Raw genomic sequence first — 20612 nt, 5'->3', positions numbered from 1 at the left:
CAGCAATCCCACTCCTGGGAATATACAGACAAAACTATTCAAAAAGATACATACATCCTTATGTTCATTGCAGCACTGTTCACAATAGCCAAAACATGGAAACAACCTAAATGTCCATCAACAGATGAATGGATAAAGAAGATGTGGTATATATATACCATGGAATACTACTCAGCCATAAAAAAGAACAAAATAATGCCATTTGCAGCAACATGGATGCAACTAGAGATGATCATACTAAGTGAAGTAAGTCAGAGAGAGAAAGACAAATACCATGTGATATCATTTATATGCGGAATCTAAAATATGGCACAAATGAACCGATCTACAAAACGGAAACAGACTCATGGAGAACAGACTTGTGGTTGCCAAGGGGGGTGGGGGGAAGGGAGAGCGATGGACTGGGAGTTTGGGGTTGGTAGATGCAAACTATTACATTTAGAATGGATAAACAACAAGGGCCTAACGTAGAGCACGGGGAACTATATTCAGTATCCTGTGGTAAACCATAATGGAGAAGAATATTTTAAAAATTCACACATATTATACACATATTATATACACGTGTAACTGAGCCACTTCGCTGTAGAGCAGAGATTGGCACGACGCTGTACATCAGCTCTACTTCAATAAAACTTTTTTAAAAAGAAAAAGAACAAGAGGCCATTTCTTGCTGATGTTCTTATTCACTGAAGGCAATTTTCCCCTTGGCTGAAGGGAATCTTTGTTCCGTTTCATTGAGATTTTATTTGTCGTAAGTGTGTTTTTCTTGTCAAAATCCACAAGGCAGCAATGCAGGCTGATTGTGAGTACGTCACCTGTCTGCCATGTTCGCGATAAGGTTGGAGGAGAGTAACAGAAGGCAACACTTTGCAAACTCTAACAGCAGCAGACACTGCAGTGTTCCTATGAGGAGTATATATTCATGACCACTGAGGAGCTATATTGGTCTCCTCCACTCTAATGCACAGGTGATGGAATATAAGGTATGATGTGATCATAGAATGAATAAATTATGATATGTAATAACACTTAAACCTATCAGGGTGACCAAAAGGGACTTTCGAGATCACCTGGTACAAACCCTCCCAATATGGATGCCGAGTTTCCTCATCTGTGTGACCTAGAGCATCTTAGTTCAAGTTTTCTACAGTCACCACAGGCAGACTCACTATCTATGAGTCTCATGACTCTTATGACTCTCTACCTAATAAACAGACTCCCTGCAGTACCATGGAGCCAAAAGATTTTATTATAGCTAAGCTAAGAAAAATCCACTGTTCGTATCTGAAGTAAAGGAGAATAGAATTCAAAAAACATACCTCTGCCCCAGAAGTCAAAAGACGTGAGTTCTGGTTCCAGCAGGGCTGGCTGGCCACACGTGGAGTTAACACACGAGCTGCTGTGCAAAGTCTGAAGTGGCACAGTTAAACGATCAGAACCGAATTCTTTAAGCCTGAGGCTACCAATAACCACCTTTAACTTTCCATTAAGACTTGGGGATGAAGATGACGGCCACACAGATGTTTGTAAGTTCAGATTTGGGAAATTCTTTGACAGAGAAGGGAGAAAAAATAATTTTCACCTCTCATTTTACAAAAATGAAAGGGAGACAGGAGACATACAAAGCAGTACATTAATACAAACCACTCTGGCCAATGTTCTCTAATTCACTGTTCTCTGAAAAGAATATTCAGTCAAAGGACTGCCTCTCATCTGTGAAAATGAATTCTCACGTCTAACACTCTTTCCAGAGAATGGGTCCTCACAGAACCCTAACAGTTAGGATGGTATGACAGTCACTGCGCTTTGCAGAGAAGACAGATCAGCCAGAATACCTGCCCTCCCTCCTGCCCACCCCCCCAAAAAATATCACCAACTCCTGGTGTTACATAGAAAACTGATCCATGTAACACCACAGCTATAATCCCCATTAAATTAGTGGAGCCTAGATTAAAACTTCCCATCTTTTTTTACAAGCAAAAGCTAACTAAGGTAAATTCCACCTTTAAAAACAAACCCACAAGTGTGTTTTATTGTGGCTTCTTGACTTCGGTGTTTGATGGGGAAGAAGACAAATTCCAGTTCATCGAGCACAGGAGGACACAAGGTTTATGGAAAAAAAAATCTAACAGCGAAGGTCAGGAGAAGGAAAATGTTGAGGGTATTTGATGAGGTCACCAAAGGGGGTAGAGCAATGCATCTGTGAAATCAGTTTTCTCAACTTCCAATTATGTCCCAACACTTCGATTCTTATCTTCCTGAACTTTTCCTCTTCCTTAGAAAGTGTCGGTCACCCTGTACTTCCTGATAGTTTCTCTGCCCTTGATTTTGCCGTTTTGAGGGCTGAGTTCTCTCATCTCCTCATAAAACACTTTTTTCAAAGAAGCTCCCTCGACCATAGCTCCCATCAAACACAACTGATGTAAAGTCTGTTTCTGATCTGTTATCGTAACAATCTCATGCGTTGCTGCCTTTCATCCACCGCTCGCGTGTTGCTGAGCAGACTTAACTCCAACACTCTTCCCACCTGGAATTTGATGCATCAACATCCCAAACTAAGCCTATTGAGGACAAAATGTTTCTGTCCTTTCATACGTAGAATAAAGTTTTACTAATCTGATTAGATCTCCGTGTGTCACCTATGGAAATGAAACACCAAAGGCAGTCTCTAATTTGATGGCACCAAGGTTATTCAATCAACAAATATCCCAGTATTTGAAGCTGCCTTAGGATCCAGGAGAGGATGACAGCTCCTCTCCTCTTGGGAAGAATGAAACAGGACTCTATTCTAAATTAAGAATTTCTGTAGTTGAAAAAATACCAATATTTCTCTAATACATGTCAGATAATGAACGCATACTATATGTATGTTTTCTGGACATGTCTACAGTTTTCTAGACACAGAAAAAAAAAAAACGCTAAGCAACTCATTGTATTTGAGGATATAACTACAAATGTGCCTTACATTCAGAACGTTATTCCCTTACCTTTCATAAAAATAGACACAATTAAGAATAAAATCTACAAGCAGGTCAGTAATCAATTAAAATAAACCCCCAAGCAATATATCAGAGCCTTTAGATGCCATCTTTTAAAAACTCCACTTACCTATAGGAGATTTGCATCGTATTTCTATCAAGAGGTAAATGTAAGGTGACCACAATGCCTCAAGAAGGGGCCTAACAACTTGCTCAACGAACATTGTAGTCCTGTCCAAAGAGGCGCGACACCATAGGGGTTAAGAACACGGACCCAGGAGGCAGACTGCTCGGTTTCAAATCCCGGTTCTGCCTTTGACCTACCTGCGGGAGGTATCCCAGTGCCTCCTTCACAAGGTCGTTGGGATGACTGGGTTTGACTGAATACCTGTAAAGCATTTACAGCTGTGCCTGACATACAGCAAGTAAAGATTGGCTATTATACATTTTATTGCTATTTTCACTAAGTTATATTATTATATAATTATGACTCCAGGCACTATAGATTATATTTATCATTCCATTTAAGGCCCTCAAACACCTGCGAATAGCCGTCTCCAGGTTAAAGTCCTTGGTGTAACACACCGAGCCTATGAGATTTGTCAGAATCTCTGTCCCTGCTCACATTCTCCCTGAGTGCCATCCACACAGACCTCCCATAGCCCCCAGGAAAACCCAGTGCTGCCTCTAAGTTGCACCTCTGCCCGCGTTTCCTCTGCCTCAAATGCCACTCAGCTTCATCGAGTGCGTGAACACCTTCCTTCAGGGTTCACCTCAGAGATCCTCAGAAAATTAACACGTAACGGTCCGTAAAGTATGGCATTTAATCCCTGTCTCAACTCGTAGTCAGGGCGCAGTTCTTCACGTCAACCTGCCAGGGGTCAGATAACTTTCCAAGGTGATTCAGTCTGCATTTCAAACTCACACCTGCTTCACTGTGAGGTCCTCTTGACTCCTCCCTCCCCGGCAAGATCACCTTAGGTATTTGTATCTATCTTGCACTTTGCCCCTATACTCGAAATAATTTATTACCCACGGGCTCCCTTACTAGAATAAAAAGTCCTGGAAAAAACAGGAATCTCTTGTTCATTTATTTCTGGATCCCTATCATCAAGAATTTAGGAAATACTCAACAAATGTTTAGTGAACGAATTAAAACTCAATAAATACCCGTGGACTAAATATTTTGCTCAAGACATACAAGTCTGTTGCAGATCTGGGGTTTCATCTGAGGTGTATATCACACCTGACCACGAACTGTGGGAGGCCTGGGACTGGACACCCATGCGGTAATGCTCCCACTGAGACTTACAGAGCAAAGAAGCTGTATGAAATTAGTTAAATCATAGCACAAGTAACAACGTATAAAAATTTACTAAATTAGCCTGCCATGTGTATTTAAATCTGTGTTCCTCCAAAAACGTTATATGCAGAAATTAGCAAAAGGGTACAACTACACATTGGATAAGAGTTCTATAATCAAATATACTTGGGAAACTCTGGGTAAAACAGAATGCAGTTAACACACAGTAAATGTTCTATACATAATTACCATGTTTCTCAGAGACTTTATTATGAAAATGTGGACTGCATCCCTCCATCAAGGGGATACGGCATTCACCATTTTTTAAAAGTATTGGTATTTCACGACAGAAAACCTCAACACGCTTTTTTTGTTTACATGAAATACTTCTTGGGATGAGTATTCCACAGAACAGACTTCCAGCATGATACGCAATCACCATTCAATATCAACGTACTCAATTTGCCCAGATGCACTGGCTGCCATACCAATAACAACGCTATACAACTGAAATAGACTAGGTATTGAATCCTGCGGAAGAGCCTACATTTCAAAGAGCTATGATCCCCCCAAAACTGGATTTTTAAACATCCCACCCAGGAAGCTAAAGCCAACTCTCTTTCCATGAGAATCCTTCCTCTCTTTCAACTCCAAACTAGAACCAAAAGATGTTGACTCAAACTGTCACCTCTGCTTACTCCTTAAGGCCCATGAAATGCAGGTTATGACAATAGTTCAGAGAGACACAATGGAAAAAGGAAAACAATTGTAGTCAAGGGTTTTTCTTCTAATCTGTATACAGCATTTCTTAATCTAAGAACCAAATATTAGTTTATATAAATACTGAAGTACAAGATTAAACAATGCCCACAATGATGCTAACATACCAAATGGGATTACAAATATCTTAAATAGTCATCCGCAGTTAGAAAATGATGTGTTAAGGTTGAAGTCATGGGCCGAGAAATACGGGAAGGAGTAGGCGATAGAAGATACACACTCCCCAAAGGAAGAGATAACTTATGTTTATTTCCCTTTGGTGCTCTAGACTTCTCTGAAAATATGTAAGGCAATAGGTAAAGGAATTCTCTCCTCACTCCTAGTAGCCAGGCTTTTATTTCTAAGGTTTGGTTTGAAACAACAAGTCCCTTTTCCCCTGTGTGGTTGGTGAGAGAAGAGACAAGAGAGAGAAGAAGGAGAGAGAGAAGGTACCCCATTCAGGCAACCATTCCAAAATGATTATTGTTTTTGACAATCTAAGAAAGTCAAGAGGACACCCAGAGAGTCAAGGGAAGATTTTTTAAACTCTAATTCAAGAGGGAAGTGACGCAGCAGTGGAGAAGGGATGGAGTCAGAACAGGGGTTATATCCCCTCGTTCTGGGAGGAGGCAATGAGTGCTGTGTTCAGGAATGACATGCTACCTGCAAGCTGTGCCCGAGTGATGCCCACGGACACGAGACTCAGCACCCCGGCTTGGAAGAAGCAGCAAAGTTCCCTGGAGCTAAGCCTGGAGCCAGCAGAGAGAAGGAGCGAGATGAAGTCATTTCAGTGGCCCACGGCAACACTGCCTAAGACACTGAGGTTTCCAGAGCAGGGGGACAGCAGGACAATGAGACGCTGTGTCAGTTAATTAATAACCAGGGGTCTCTCCATCCCACTTCCTGAGGGCAGCAAGCCTCAAGCTCACATACAGTCCAGGGATCCGCCACAGCAAAAACTGATACCTGACTTCTCATTAACTTCACTTAGAGCCTTGTAGCCAGATTTTACATGATTTTTAAAGAAATAAAGATATAATATAGCTTGCCCATCAATTCTATTTAAAAAATGCACAGGTGCTACATAAACATTCTCATAATCCCTTTCCTAAGGAAAGGCCTCCTCTACTGCTTCTTTCTGAGGAAGGGGGAAAGATCTAGCTAATTACATTTTGAAGACTCTACAGGAATTTCCACCGAGGACACATTCTGGGTTTTGCTTCACTGAGAGACACTAGGATCTGGGGAAATTATGTCTCACACAACCACCACCCTAAATATTTTTCACTTACTTGAAGCTGCCGCGTTCCGCGTTTTTCTTTTCTTTTACGTGGCCCAACTGCTGGGCCACACCATCCCCACCCCAACGGGGTCCTGGAAGCTCCTCCAGGCTGTCATCTTCAAGTGGCAATCTAACTCAGTGGGTAAGAGACAGGCTCTGGAATCAAACATGTCTGTACTTGAACCCCAGATCTGCCATGTCCTGGCTATATGATCCGACCTGCAGTAACTTATTTCACCACTTTAAGTCTGAGTTTTCTCATCAGTAAAGTGGAAGTACTAAGACTAGCTATCTGAGACGGTTGTTGTGAGGATACAACAGAAAATGATGCAAAGTTCCAGGCACGATGTTTAGCATGTAATCTGTGTATGAGAAATGGTAGCTATTACTAGCAGTAGAAAATCTAAGCCACTGAAGGAATATTCACTTATTACCATAACTGCCTTCAGCAGTGAGTTTCAAAATAACTTGCCTTTACCATACAAAAAAAGGTCACAATCAGAGGCCAGACTAATAACTTCCAGAGCTGATATAAGTATATGACACAAACATACGTGTAAATTCAGATTTCAGACAAACTACCAAGACAAAAAATACCCCAGCCATCACATAAGTAGTATCATTTCCGGGTATCATTTTTAAAGTAAGTACTATCATCGTTTAAAGTGATAAACAACTAATAGTGAGTTTACTAGACCAAGTTCTTAGAGCAGTTCAAGCTGGCATGTCAAATTCATAACATTATCTGTGGAAGATCATAGTAAATAATGAGCAAAAACATCCCTGGCAACATTCAAATAGAAATAATTTGTATTGAAGCATCAGTTCTGAAACAGATTTTTAAACCCTTGGCCGATAAATTTAATCACTAGTGTCCTGGTAAGTGTTAAACAACCGGCTCTCAAAAGGCACCTGATTTGTAGTGTTTGCCAATTCCCATGGTGTAAATACTCCACCATGGCCCATTTCAAAAGAACAATGAGTTCTCAAAAGCCGGTGCCAGCCAACAGCAGCACACCACTTAGATACAGAGTAGTATTCAAAATGGTTACACACTCCACCTCAATAGGGCTATTTACAAGGAACCAAGGAATAAGCCCACAAGTAAAAGGTAAATATAGATAAATGATATACGGATTTTCTAGGAGGGTGACAGAAGCAATTTTGCAATGAGCTAATTCCACAGGCAATACTCAGGCTGCTTCCCTTTTAACTGCAATCCTCCCTCACTGAGAGCTGGTCCTCTTTCTGCACAGGTGGTCACATATACCCCAACCTTGGATCATCTTCATATCCACTGACCCCACTATCCTCTTAAGATTCTTGCTAGACCCAAGTCTTTCTCTGGTTACCTGGGTTCTTAGGTTCTCTCTGTATTCATTTAATATCATTCACCAAGAAATAATGGCTTTCTTCCTTGATTTTCCTCCTAAGACTTGCCGTCTTCCTGTCTCTCTTTTATCAGTAAACCCACACCTATGCTAAAACTCCTCCAGCCAGTAACAGAGATACAGTTTCTCTATGAAGAGGAAGGAATTAGCTCCCCGTTTAATTAATTTGCTTATCTGCTCTTTCATTTGGGAACAAAAGAACTCAGCTTTTAGGAATACCATTTGGAAGGCTGTAGGAAAACCAAAATAATCTCTCTGTCTTATTCCAGCTTTGAACTCTAGGACACCCCAAGATGACTTCACTGCAGGAACCTGTGACTCACCAAATTCAAGGCTTTTAAAAAGTAGACTTTACAAATGAAAATAAATTTCATGACATATTTCTGTTAATTCAAAATGTTGCACTTCAAACTTGCTTAACTGCTAAAAGCTGTTGAATGTGACAGTCATCAATTCTCTACTCTCTCTGTACGTTACACTATAAAGTCAAATTATAATATTTCTATGGCAAGAAAAAGAAAAAAAAAGAAATCCATTGCCGGATGAAAGCGTGTGTATGTGTGCTGGTGATGAAAGCACAGCCATGTGACTGTACTTAATGCCACTGAACTGTACACTTAAAAATGATTAAGATGCTACATTTTATGTAACGTGTTTAACAATATTACGCGTACCAAACGTTACTACGTGAATCAAAAATGTTTGAAAAGTCTCTTAAAATGTAAAGAAGAAAAGAAATCTATTAAATAGAAATTCTGCCACTCTGCCCTTTAGAATTTCAAGTAAGACAGTACACCAGATTTTTTTAAACAAATAAATAAAAATAACACCCTTTAATATTGCCTGTGGCTCGTTACAGACCAGACGTAAGGGCACTGAGTGTTGAGAAAGGATGCTTTTGCTCTGCTGGATCAATGTTCTTTTTTTCAAAGATCTTTTACATATGCACTACAAGGAACTTCTCGGGCTCATATGAAGGGCTTACGGTTTAATCAGGAAAACAAGTGGTCAAAAAGTCAAAACGTACTGCATTCTTTGCCTCTCACTGGGTCAGGCAGGCCAGAGCAGTCCACTGCAGAATTCGGAATGGCAACTCTCCATCTGGAGCCACTGCTATCACATTCTGTATATTCAAAGTGGTAATCTTCCTGCAAATAATCATAAACACAAGCCTCTGTTAGAGCCAATTTTAATGGGACAACTGCGCTTTCTCAATCATCCCCAAACCTGCCTGGAAGCCTGGTTCCAAACTGTTCTCTCTGCTTGATCCTTATTCTTCCCCCACTCCATCCATACCAAGCAGTACTTTGATCAAAAATGTATCATGCCAGGCATTGAGTAGGCGCTGAGGATCTGACAAGGGCCACGACAGTCAGGCACTCATGGGGTGACCAGCGAACTGTACTCTCACCCACCCCAAAAGGCAACAGCACACAGTCCCTATTTTTTGCAGGCTTCTTAAGCTCTAAATAATTGATAGATATGAATATAAGAGCAAAATAACCCTAGGAAATTGAAGGCCGTCACTGTCCCAAATTTTTCAAAGAAAGAAATAGGAGAACTGTTCCCATTGACCTAATTTCTCACTCTGTTTAAAATTTAACAGAAAGTAGAATGATTAATCATCCAAATACTAACGAAAAGACTGCCAGTTTTTAAAGCAGCTCTCCCAGGCTCCATCTCCCCCACCACAGCAAGCTTCCTTCAATCACAGACTGTAACACAGACCATTTACTACAATCGCCAAATAAGACCAACCCACTTGTCTCTGGCCTCTATCTTCACTTGACCTCCCCTGCTCAGAGCACATTACACCCGTGAGATGCTTGAGCTGAGAGGAACGAGGACAAAATGTCATCAGACGTTTCAAGAATGAGAGAAGTTATAAATCTACTCCAAAATATTTCAGTTCAGTATCTTAGAAGTTGCTAGTCTGCTTAATCTACTCTGTTTGCCTCCTCTACTGTATCAATGACAGGAGTGAATGGAAATATTGCCACATAAGCATCAGGAAACCAGGTGGGGAAGTCTGTGTGTATATATGTTATATGTGTGTGTGTGTGTGATGTGTGTGTGTGTGTGTGTGTGTATACATGGAAAGAATACCAGTTAAAAGGCTGGTTCTGGGGCTTCCCTGGTGGCTCAGTGGTTGAGAGTCCGCCTGCCGATGCAGGGGACGCGGGTTCGTGCCCCCGTCTGGGAGGATCCCACATGCCGCGGAGCGGCTGGGCCCGTGAGCCATGGACGCTGAGCCTGCGCGTCCGGAGCCTGTTGCTCCGCAACGGGAGAGGCCACAAAAGTGAGAGGCCCGCGTACCGGAAAAAAAAAAAAAAAAAAAAAGTTTGGTTCTGGAATCAGGTCTGAGTTTGAACTGACATCTCATTCCTCCACATACAATCAATGTGCTATACTGGACAAGCCACTTTACCTCTCAAAGCAACCATTTTTTTCATCGGTAAAATGACAATAGTAGTATTTCCTATCTTGTATGGCTCTTGTGGCAGTTAACTGGGATAATGTCTGTAAAATGTTAGGCATGTTAAGCTACACGGGGTTAGCACTTATTAGTGGTAGAATGATTATCCTTCTTAAGGGCAATGTGGGTACAGAGGATGATATAGAGGAAGGAGCTAGCGGTAACAGGATAAGGCGCAAACAACCTGAGTCTCTGTTTCCCCTGCTTCAACTTCTGCACACACTCATGATAAATGAGAAGGGACTGAGAGTTAGAGAAGGTGTAATTACCGGGCTGGAAGCAAAGGCCTTATGCTGCATTAGGACTCTCCCCAGAATTAAGATTCGGTGTGTACTTCAGGCAATCATCTCTGAAGAGTATTTTTTTCTCTCAAATTTTTTTTTTTTTACAAAGTTTGGTAACAGACGATTTAAGATTAAGTTATTTGACAAGAGTCTAGATTTCAAATATGTTTTCCTGCCAATTGAGGGCAAACCTACATATGTACAAAAAAATCAATAAAAGCTGCCAAATGGGAAAGGCTTTCCAGAGGGAAAGATGGGAGGAAGGAGGGGGAAAAGGGAGGAAGGGAAGTAAGAAAAGAGGAGAGGGAGGGAGGGAGGAAAACATAACAAAGGTCACTAAATTTGACAACATACAAATGTTAAACACTGTACACCAAAAGTCATCACAAGCAAAAGTAAAAGGTAAACAACAAAACAAACTGGTGAAGAAACACACAGCAAAGGGTAACTAACTTAAAAATGCCGGGCTTCCGAGTTCTGGAAGTGAGTGGTGGTGATGGCTGTACAACAGTATGAATGTACTCAGTGCCACTGAACGGGACACGTAAATGATTAAGATGCTAAATCTGATGTTGTGTAGATTTCATCACAATTTTTAAAATTAAAAATATGAAATGAAAAGAATACTGGGTTTCGAAAGATCGGTAAGGAGAAGGACAAATAACTGTTGGAAGAATGGTCAAAGAACACAAGCAATTCATTAAAGAACAATACAAATGGCCAAGGAGAATACAAAAAAAAGTTGAACCTTGCCAAAGAAATACAAATAATGATTTTCATCAAGTTGCCATGACATTTAAAATAGATTTTTTTTTAAAACTCCCTGAGGTAACAGTGCAGTAAAATGAGCACTTGTGTGCTTCCAATGAGAGGATAAAGTGTGCAGGCTTTCTGGAGAGAAACAGTCAATATGTACCCAGATCTTGAACGTGTTCAAAAATTGGAACCCCAAATTCCACTTGTAGCATCTAATCTAAGGGAGAAAAATGTTTCATGGGTTCAGTGATTTACGGCCAAAATTGCTCATGACGACTTTGCTATAGGTTGAGGGAGCATAATTAACAGTTGAGCATTATTTTCCACATGTATTTATATCATTAAATACTCATAATAATTCATGTGGATTAGGAAAAACAGGTCATATGATTCCCATTGTTCAAATGATACTCAGAATGGATAAGCGATTTACTCAGAGATACCCAGCTAGTAAGCAGCATAGCTGAGAGCAGAAGTCAAGCCTTTTGTTTACTGACAGGTGTCTTCAGTTTATACAACGCCATTGTGCTTAAAGTAGAAGGTTACCGTTTTAAAAGAGAAGGAGTGGTCAAAGTTTTGAATATAAAATCCTGACGGTTACAGAAGTCTAACAGTAGATCATAAGGATGTTTCACATTCAAACAGAACACGAGAGTACACAGGTAAGCAGAAACCATTTGATTCCCCTCTCTTTATTAGTTTTCTATGGATGCTGCTACGAATTACCACACACGTAGCCACTTAAGACAACAGAAATTCATCCTTTCACCGTTCTGGAGGCAAAAAGTTCAAAATCTTTATCACTGGGCCAAAATCAAGATGTCAATCAAGCTGCGCTCCCTCCAGAAGCTCTGGGGAGAATCCACTCCACGCCTCTTCCAGTTTCTGGTGACTGCTGCCATTCTCCGCCTCTGTGGTCACACTGCCTTCTTTCTCCTCTCCCTTGTGATAGCATTTAGGACCCATCCAGAAAACCCCCCACCTCAAGATTCTTCTTCACATCTTCAAAGCCTTTTTTTGGTCATACTCACGGGTTCCAGGGATTACAACACAGGTATCTTTTGCAGGGGGTGAGGGGATAGTATTCGGCCTACCACGATCTCCTAGTGCAGAAGAGCCTGGGCCAGGCATGCAGTTGCATGATGGTTTTCTTGTTCCTCTTGTTCCCAGTTATCTGCATTAAGAAGACTTTCCTGGGCTTCCCTGGTGGCGCAGTGGTTGAGAGTCCGCCTGCCGATGCAGGGCACACGGGTTCGTGCCCCGATCCGGGAAGATCCCACGTGCCGCGGGAGCGGCTGGGCCCATGAGCCATGGCCGCTGAGCCTGCGCGTCCGGAGCCTGTGCTCCGCAACGGGAGAGGCCACAACAGTGAGAGGCCCGCGTAGTGCAAAAAAAAAAAAGACGACTTCCCTATTTCCATATCCCACTGAGATCCTGGTCCCCGTATGTAAAATTCAGGTAATTTGTTATCATCCTTGCAAAATAATGATGCTGAGAATTCTGGCATGAATTTCAAATGAAGAAAGGCCTCTGAATAAAATAGGTAAGCTCAAGAAAACTCTCCGCCACCACTGCCTCTGTGTTGTTCAGGCTGCCAGTTATGAGACGACAACAGCAGTAAGTACATGGAAAAAGAATGTTGTGTTCTCTGGCTGCAGTGGTAGATGTCATATGTCAATTAATTTTCCTATGGTTCTTTATTCTACCTGCCTCCTCTAGAATACCCTTGAAATCTAAAGAGCCACAGCTATTAAGTTACAAAATTCTTAGGACTCCAGCAGGAAGCTATAATGTGTTTATTTATAATTTAAAAACACTGAAATGCAAATGTACTTCATGCAGAGGGCATCACTTGGGTCAGGAATTTAGACTGTAGCCCCTGCCAGACGGGTTTTATTTTTTTAATTATTTAATAGGTTATTTCATCTGGGCCAGTAACCATTTTTTTTCATCTGTTTCTGAAGTCAACCCTTAAACCCATAGCAGAGATTTAAGAAATAGTGTGATGCAGTAAAATCACTAAAGATACAATATATGCCCCTAAAATATTCTGAATGGTATTCAAGGTACTGAATAAAGAGAACTATAGCACATACACTTTCAGATTTATAGATAACACCCCATAACTCTGGCCACAGAACCAAGAAAACACTGAGCTAAACTGATCCCTTGGAAATGGGAATTTTCTGGATGTCAAAGGGCAATTAAAAAGAAAAGGTAAAAATTTTCTAACACAAATATAACATTAATACATGTCAAAGATTTTATTTAAGTCATTAACTAACAAGTCAATCTGGAAGTTAGCCATCAGTTCAAAGGAGAATTCAAAGAATACACATAAACAGGCAATCAGGAAAGTGAAATGATTAACTAAGAGATGCAGAACTGGGAAATATCCTGACGGCAACAATCAATTGCATTCCAAAGTATAAAATCCATTTTCATTTCTATGGACAAGAATCATTTGTATTACTATCAATTTCCTACAGCTCACAGTGTTGTAAAATAGTTCAAAGACAGAGAAAGATGCAGGCCCTTACACAAACTGATCATTCCTCTAAACAGGACAGCCAGTCATCTATTCTGCCTATTTCAACATGTTTCACCATTTTTCCTGACAAGAGGGGAGATTCCTGACAATTTTTCCAACATTACAGGGCTCCTGACATTTTATCACCAAACCTAATGATGTGAGTCAGAGCACACTCTAGACAACAGAACATCCGCTGACAAGCCACAGTCTCCAAATTATAAACAGGAGGAAGGGCTTGGCTGGACCCGACTCAGGAGATGGCAGGTATTTAGACATGTCTACAAATCACAAAACATCGGGGAATGAAAACACTGCCCCAAATAACAAAATGATGGGATTCCCTGAAAATCTTCCATTGTAAACATGTGGGAACCGAGGAAAGAAATAACCAAAAAGAAATACACCTGATCAGTGTGGATGAAAACTTGTGGCTCATGTCATACAGAGTGAAGTAAGTCAGAAAGAGAAAGACAAATACTGTATGCTAACACATATAGATGGAATTTAAGAAGAAAAAAAAAGTCATGAAGAACCTAGGGGCAGGACGGGAATAAAGACGCAGACCTACTAGGAAATAGACTTGAGGATATGGGGAGGGGGAAAGGTAAGCTGTGACAAAGCGAGAGAGAGGCATGGACATATATACACTACCAAACATAGAGTAGATGGCTGGTGGGAAGCAGCCGCATAGCACAGGGAGATCAGCTCAGTGATTTGTGACCGCCTGGAGGGGTGGGATAGGGAGGGTGGGAGGGAGGGAGACGCAAGAGGGAAGAGATATGGGAACATATGTATATGTACAGCTGATTCACTTTGTTATAAAGCAGAAACTAGCACACCATTGTAAAGCAATTATACTCCAATAAAGACGTAAAAAAGAAAAAAAATTGTGGCTCACTATCTGCAAGAACAGAGTCACCAGCCACTGCCTTTGCTGACCTTCAACACACCTTGACAGGAGCGCAGGGTGGAGATCAGGAACGAGGTTTTCTGTGCTCTGGCAAAAAACTGGCAGAAGAGGCCTTCAGATAGTTAGACATTTTCAGGAGAAGATTTTATGGGCCCAATTTCTTCCATCTTCTCTTATCTGGAAAAGCACTAAAAATCACTAACGGAGATATCCTCTCCTCGGGACCAGCAGCAACCTTCTGCCAAAATGTGTGCCTGACTGGACGCTGCCCCTTCATCAAAAGCACACACATACTGCCCTCTCCTCTTACCTCTTAGGAGCAGTTCCTCAGAGCTCTCTGAGAGGCTGTCTCCCAGGCTGCAGTCCTCATTTTGCCCCAAACAAAACTTAAGTCACAACTCTCACGCTCTGGTTCTTTTTTTTTTTTTCAGTAGACATCCGCAAACACTTAAGGGAAGATTATCCCTCAATATAAATCATGATCATACACACACACATACACACACACACACACACATACACACACACACACACACACTCACTCACTCACTCACTCACTCACAACTCAAGTATAGCCACCACAAACTCTCAAACTGTGTTATCTTACACCTAAACAGAAAATGTCGGGATACACCCAGATAAATATTAGATGCCCACAGGACCCCCTACCAAAGACTTTCTCCTTGACCCATCTTTAGTCTCCTCTGAATTCTCTTCTCAATGAAGCCTTGACCTCTAGGCTTGTGTGTTCATCTCTGCGTCACCCAGTTTTATCAAGAATCCTGTCAAGTCAGTTTAGCTAGAATCCCCCCTCACCCCTGATGTTTCCTCTTAGTAATTTTCATCCACCGACCCTCACCCTGCTCCTTGACTATAAATCCCCACTTGTTCATGCTATATTTGAAATTGAGCCCAGTTCAATTTCAATTTTTATGGCTGAGTAATATTCTCCTACTGCAATAGTTCCTGAATAAAATCTGTTTTTACCATTTTAACTACTGAGCAGCTCTGGTTTTCTCTGACACCCCCTAACACAAAAGTCATTTTACTAAAAGCCTCAGTGCTCAAGGAAAACCTGGGGTATCATCTCCCAATTATGATGACAGTTGCTATAGTTTAACTACACATAGACTAGACAATGTTTCAAATAAATCTCACATATAAGAATAATATGCATATATGTATATATATATGTCTTGACATTATCTCGACAATACATATATTTTACATATTGACATTAACATATATCATCTGTCATGATTTACACCTGTATCAATACATATCATTTTTATATATTAACATTAATATATATCATTCTTTACTACATGACACTTAGTTATTAAATAAGTACTATGGCCTAAATGCTATGGGACAGATTGAAAATAAATATAGCATAGAGTCCCTGAACTCAATAAGCTTATGATTTTGTTGGAGCAGAAAGGACAGACACGGACACACACACACCCTTCGTAATTTTATAAGAAAGCATCAAGACTGCGGAACCAAAGTGGAACGGTGGCATCACAAGCCAGTGTGCAAGTAAAAACTATCTGGTGAAACTTACCCACAAAAATCCCTCAACTCTACCGTGAAGTAAAATGTGTACCACTTCTCAGTAAACTCATCACAGCCAATTTTTCCTTAAGCCCTTATCAGATACCCATTTCTTAGCAATCAAATGGCTTGCATTTTAGGGACCATTTTTCTAGAAAAACGGTAAAATGTGCATGATGTGATCTCATTATATCATGATTTCAGAGTCAGAGGAAATTTCTGTAATCTCGAACCACCTGAAAAGGCTTTGAGGCGAACGCCCTGAAAAACAGGTGGGGTTTATAACTACTCTAGCGGCTTATCAGCTCCCTCATAACTAGCTAGTTTAATAGGGTGTGATAAACGGTGAGGCCAAGCCTGAAGACAATATGCCAGAAGATATGCAGTGAAATACATTAGCCTAAGATGGAAGGATAGACAGGTGAGTAAGTGAACTAACGAAAGAACAAACAAACCAACAGAGCTGCCTGGTCTTCGGTAGGGTGAGATGTGTTCACATCAGTGACCCTTCACGAGAAAATCAGTTCCCCGACGCTCCCTGCCTATCCTCTGCAGTCAGTTAAGAGTTGACCACAGTTAATTATAATGATCCAATAGATGAGCACAAATTCGAGGTTACAGAGTCAAAAGCAGAAGAGGTAGAAGAAGAAGAAATAGTGCTGATACCTAAGAGAACATACACAGAGAGAAGGAACCAAAAAAAGCAAACAGAATTCATTTTCTTCATATAAGGCTCCTTCTCTTTGAGTATTTTTATGTGAAATGTTGACAAGAGCATTTGTCAACACTGTTTTTGTAAGACTGCAACTCCTCTGGGAGCAAGGCCCTCAAATTTAAGTGCTCAGCAAAGTGTGTGGCACCCTTATTTGAGAGAGCGAGACAGCAGGAAGGAAGAAGGGAGAACGTGAAACTGTAGTGCTTGGCACAAATATTCCAACTCCTATTCCAATGGATGAGGGCACACATCCTACTACGTGGGAAGGTCAGAAACAGGAGAATACTCAGTGCAGATACACGAGACATAATAAAATCTTTCTTAGCCTACATTATCAAGTACATGAGCACACAGCACTGTGCAGAAACATTTATATTCTAATTTTTCTTTTATAAATGGAACATGAAGTTAGTTACCATGGGAACCTAAGGCTAAGTAAAGCAATATGTATCAGATCTATTTATGACACATTCTCTTTTCTGCATTTGCAGACACGATTGCTTTCAAGAAATTATTTTGAAAACATTCATGTTTCAAACCTGAGTTCTATGTCTGTCTCTGTAAACAAGGCCTTATAAGTACTCAATTCACTTTGTCCTGCAATACACATTCCTGGCACATCTTCCCCATGCCACTGTGTAGATGCTGGGGATACCACAGGAAATCAAGCAGCCAAGTCCCTGCTCTCGTGGGGCTTACGTTTTCGGAGCAATAGAAGTGCCCAGGTCGATGGACATTTAGGTTACTTCCATGTCCTGGCTATTGTAAACAAATAGTGCTGCAGTGAACACTGGCGTACACGTATCTTTTCAAATTACAGTTTTCTCTGGATGTAAGCCCAGCAGTGGGATTCCTGGAGCATATGGTAGTTTTATTTTTAGTTTCTTAAGGACATGGAAGCAACCTAAATGTCTATCGATGGAGGAATAGATAAAGAAAATGTGGTACATACATACAATGGAATATTACTCAGCCATAAAAAAGAACAAAATAATGCCCCTTGCAGCAACATGGATGGACCTAGACATTGTCATACTGAGTGAAGCCATACAGAGGAAGACAAATATCATATGATATCGCTTATACGTGGAATCTAAAAGGTGGTACAAATGAACCTATTTACAAAACAGAAATAGAGTCACAGATATAGAAAACAAACTTATGATTACCAAGAGGGAAAGAGGGGGAGGGATAAACTGGGAGATTGGGATTGACATGTACACACTACTATACGTAAAATACGTGACTAATAAGAACCTACTGTATAGCACAGGGACTCGACTCAATACTCTGGAATGACCTACATGAGACTAGAATCTAAAAAAGAGTTAAACATATATCCACGCTGAAACCCCAGCCCAGCACCACTGTCCTTCCAACTGAATCACCTCCCCCAAACTAGCAGCCACCTCCCTGCTCCCCCAAAGGTGCCCTCAGTGGACGTTACACCTCACATGAGGACCCTTACCCCTCTCATTTCAGCTAATTTTCACATCTGCCTACCCTAGAAATGAGATTTGCTGGAACATAACCTTTATCTACAATATCATTATCGTTACTAATGAAAACACTAACAACATTTGCAGACCCCTGTAAGCTTTCCAAAATAATCTTCGTAACATTATCCTACTTGAATTGGTCCAAAGCACAGTCCTCCACAGTAGGCAAGCATCCTACCTCCATCCTCATGGCCACTGCCCTATTTCAATCACCATCTTCTGCGGCCTGAATGACTACCAACAACCCAACTGGCATCCTGCTTCTGCTCCTGTCCACGTCCACAGCACTGCAGCCAGTTCTCATTATGTCATCCCTGCTCAAAACCCTGCGACAGCTTCAAATTAGCCTAAGGACAGAGTCCATGAAAGGCCTTTCTTCATTCATTTTCTCTCTGCTTCTCCAAGTTTCATTTCTCAACCTTCTGCATGTATGAAACATTGAAACAATGGAATCAAATATGCTATATTCTTCCTTCCCTCCAGGTCCTAAACATGACTTATGCTCAGCCTGGAAGGCTCTCTCTCTGCTCAGATCCTGTAACAGCATAAAGAAATCTCTGTAATCACAAAGCACCGTGGAGCAGGTTCTCCTTCAAGCCCACGACTAAGCTTTGCAGGACTAAGGACAACAGTATACACTGAGGTGGTGCCCCTTCATGTTCTATACTCACCCCACACCTTGAACAGCCTCCTCACGTATAAGTGGTGACCCCAGCCAGCACATCCAAGCTCTGTCAGTGCCCCTCGCACAATAACACAGTCTACAGTTAGGAGGATGGACCTCGGAAAAGTCTTTAAACGCCCTGGAAGCGGACCTGGGCCTTTTAAGCATTTAATTCCAGTCATGTTAGCTAGAGTATGTATAAAAGGGCAGGGGAAGAAGGAAACACGACATCTAGGTGGGCACATCTCCTTGGCACATAGATTACCAGGCAGGAGGAGGGACACAGCCAGAGGAAGACAAGAGGGGGGCCCTCTGCCCCAGAGACCAAGGTGGGGGGCCCTCCTGCCTAGTCTGAAGGTGGTCCTGATCTCTCTTATATAACTAGATCCAAAGGAAAGACCAGCAGGAAAGGTATCTACCACTTTGTAAGACAGAATTTTCAGGGAGGGAAGGAAAATCGGTCTACTTCTTGAAGAGTTCTTGGGTAGAGGTAATTTTTTCTTTTTTCCTCTTTCACTTTTTTTTTTTTTGGCCTCACACAAGTAAAATGGTAAAATGGCATATAAAAGTCCAATATTTCAAAAGGGGAAAAAAAACAAATCCTGGAAATTGATTTTTATGTCTAATAACATATGGTTGTGAGCTTATCTGTATATAATATAAAAATCCAAATTTTTTCTAATCAGGCTGAAACTGAAAAGGTTGCTTTTTGCTTCTGCAAAATGTGAGCAACTACTTACTATTTAACAAGCACCAGGAGAAACTGGTTCGAAAGTTTCAGAAAGGGATTCCCTGGTGGCGCAGTGGTTGAGAGTCCGCCTGCCGATGCAGGGGACGCGGGTTCGTGCCCCGGTCCGGGAAGATCCCACGTGCCTCCCCAAAAAAAAAAAAAAAAAAAAAAAGTTTCAGAAAAGTATTAAACATAACCCATGACACATCAATTCCACTTCCACTTCTGGGCACATAACCCAAGGAAACCATAATAGGTTGCATCATAGCATTATTTAAAATAGTAAAAACTTGAAAACACTCTAAATGTGCACCATATAAGGGACTGGTTAACAATTACTGTGCACTCATGACGGGATTTTACACAGCCCATTCTAAAACGATAAAGCCACTGCCATATTTAATGATAAAATTATAACATATTTAAGTATGATATAAAGGTTATATAAGACAATACGTCTGAACTTATGGGTGGGGCTACGTACAATAATAACACATGGAAAAATGAGTGTAGGTATGTATACCAAAAGATTGACAGCAGTGAACTGAGTATAGAACATAGTGATTTTTTTTTAATTGAAGTATAGTTGATTTACAATGTTGTGTTAGTTTCTGGTGTATAGCAAGTGATTCAGTTATATATATATTCTTTTTCATATTCTTTTCCATTATGGCTTATTACAGGATACAGTTCCCTGTGCTATACAGTAGCACCTTGTTTTGGAACGTAGTGATTTTTTAAAAATAAATTTATTTATTTATTATTTTTGGCTGCA

General features: G+C 41.0%; 1 protein-coding gene across 1 annotated transcript in view; it reads right to left on the bottom strand.

The window, feature by feature from the left end:
* ELAPOR2 (endosome-lysosome associated apoptosis and autophagy regulator family member 2) overlaps positions 1-20612 on the bottom strand; it is a 183372-nt gene that overhangs the window by 79011 nt on the left and 83749 nt on the right. Inside the window, exon 2 of the mRNA XM_024738459.1 lies at positions 8744-8864. Within this exon, the coding sequence (XP_024594227.1) occupies positions 8744-8864 (121 nt within the window). The remainder of the gene's footprint in view (positions 1-8743; positions 8865-20612) is intronic.

Source organism: Neophocaena asiaeorientalis, unplaced genomic scaffold (genome assembly GCF_003031525.2).
Source record: "Neophocaena asiaeorientalis asiaeorientalis breed wild unplaced genomic scaffold, Neophocaena_asiaeorientalis_V1.1 scaffold89, whole genome shotgun sequence".
Classification (NCBI taxonomy): Eukaryota; Metazoa; Chordata; class Mammalia; order Artiodactyla; family Phocoenidae; genus Neophocaena; species Neophocaena asiaeorientalis.
This window is presented reverse-complemented; position numbering and strand designations above follow the sequence as displayed.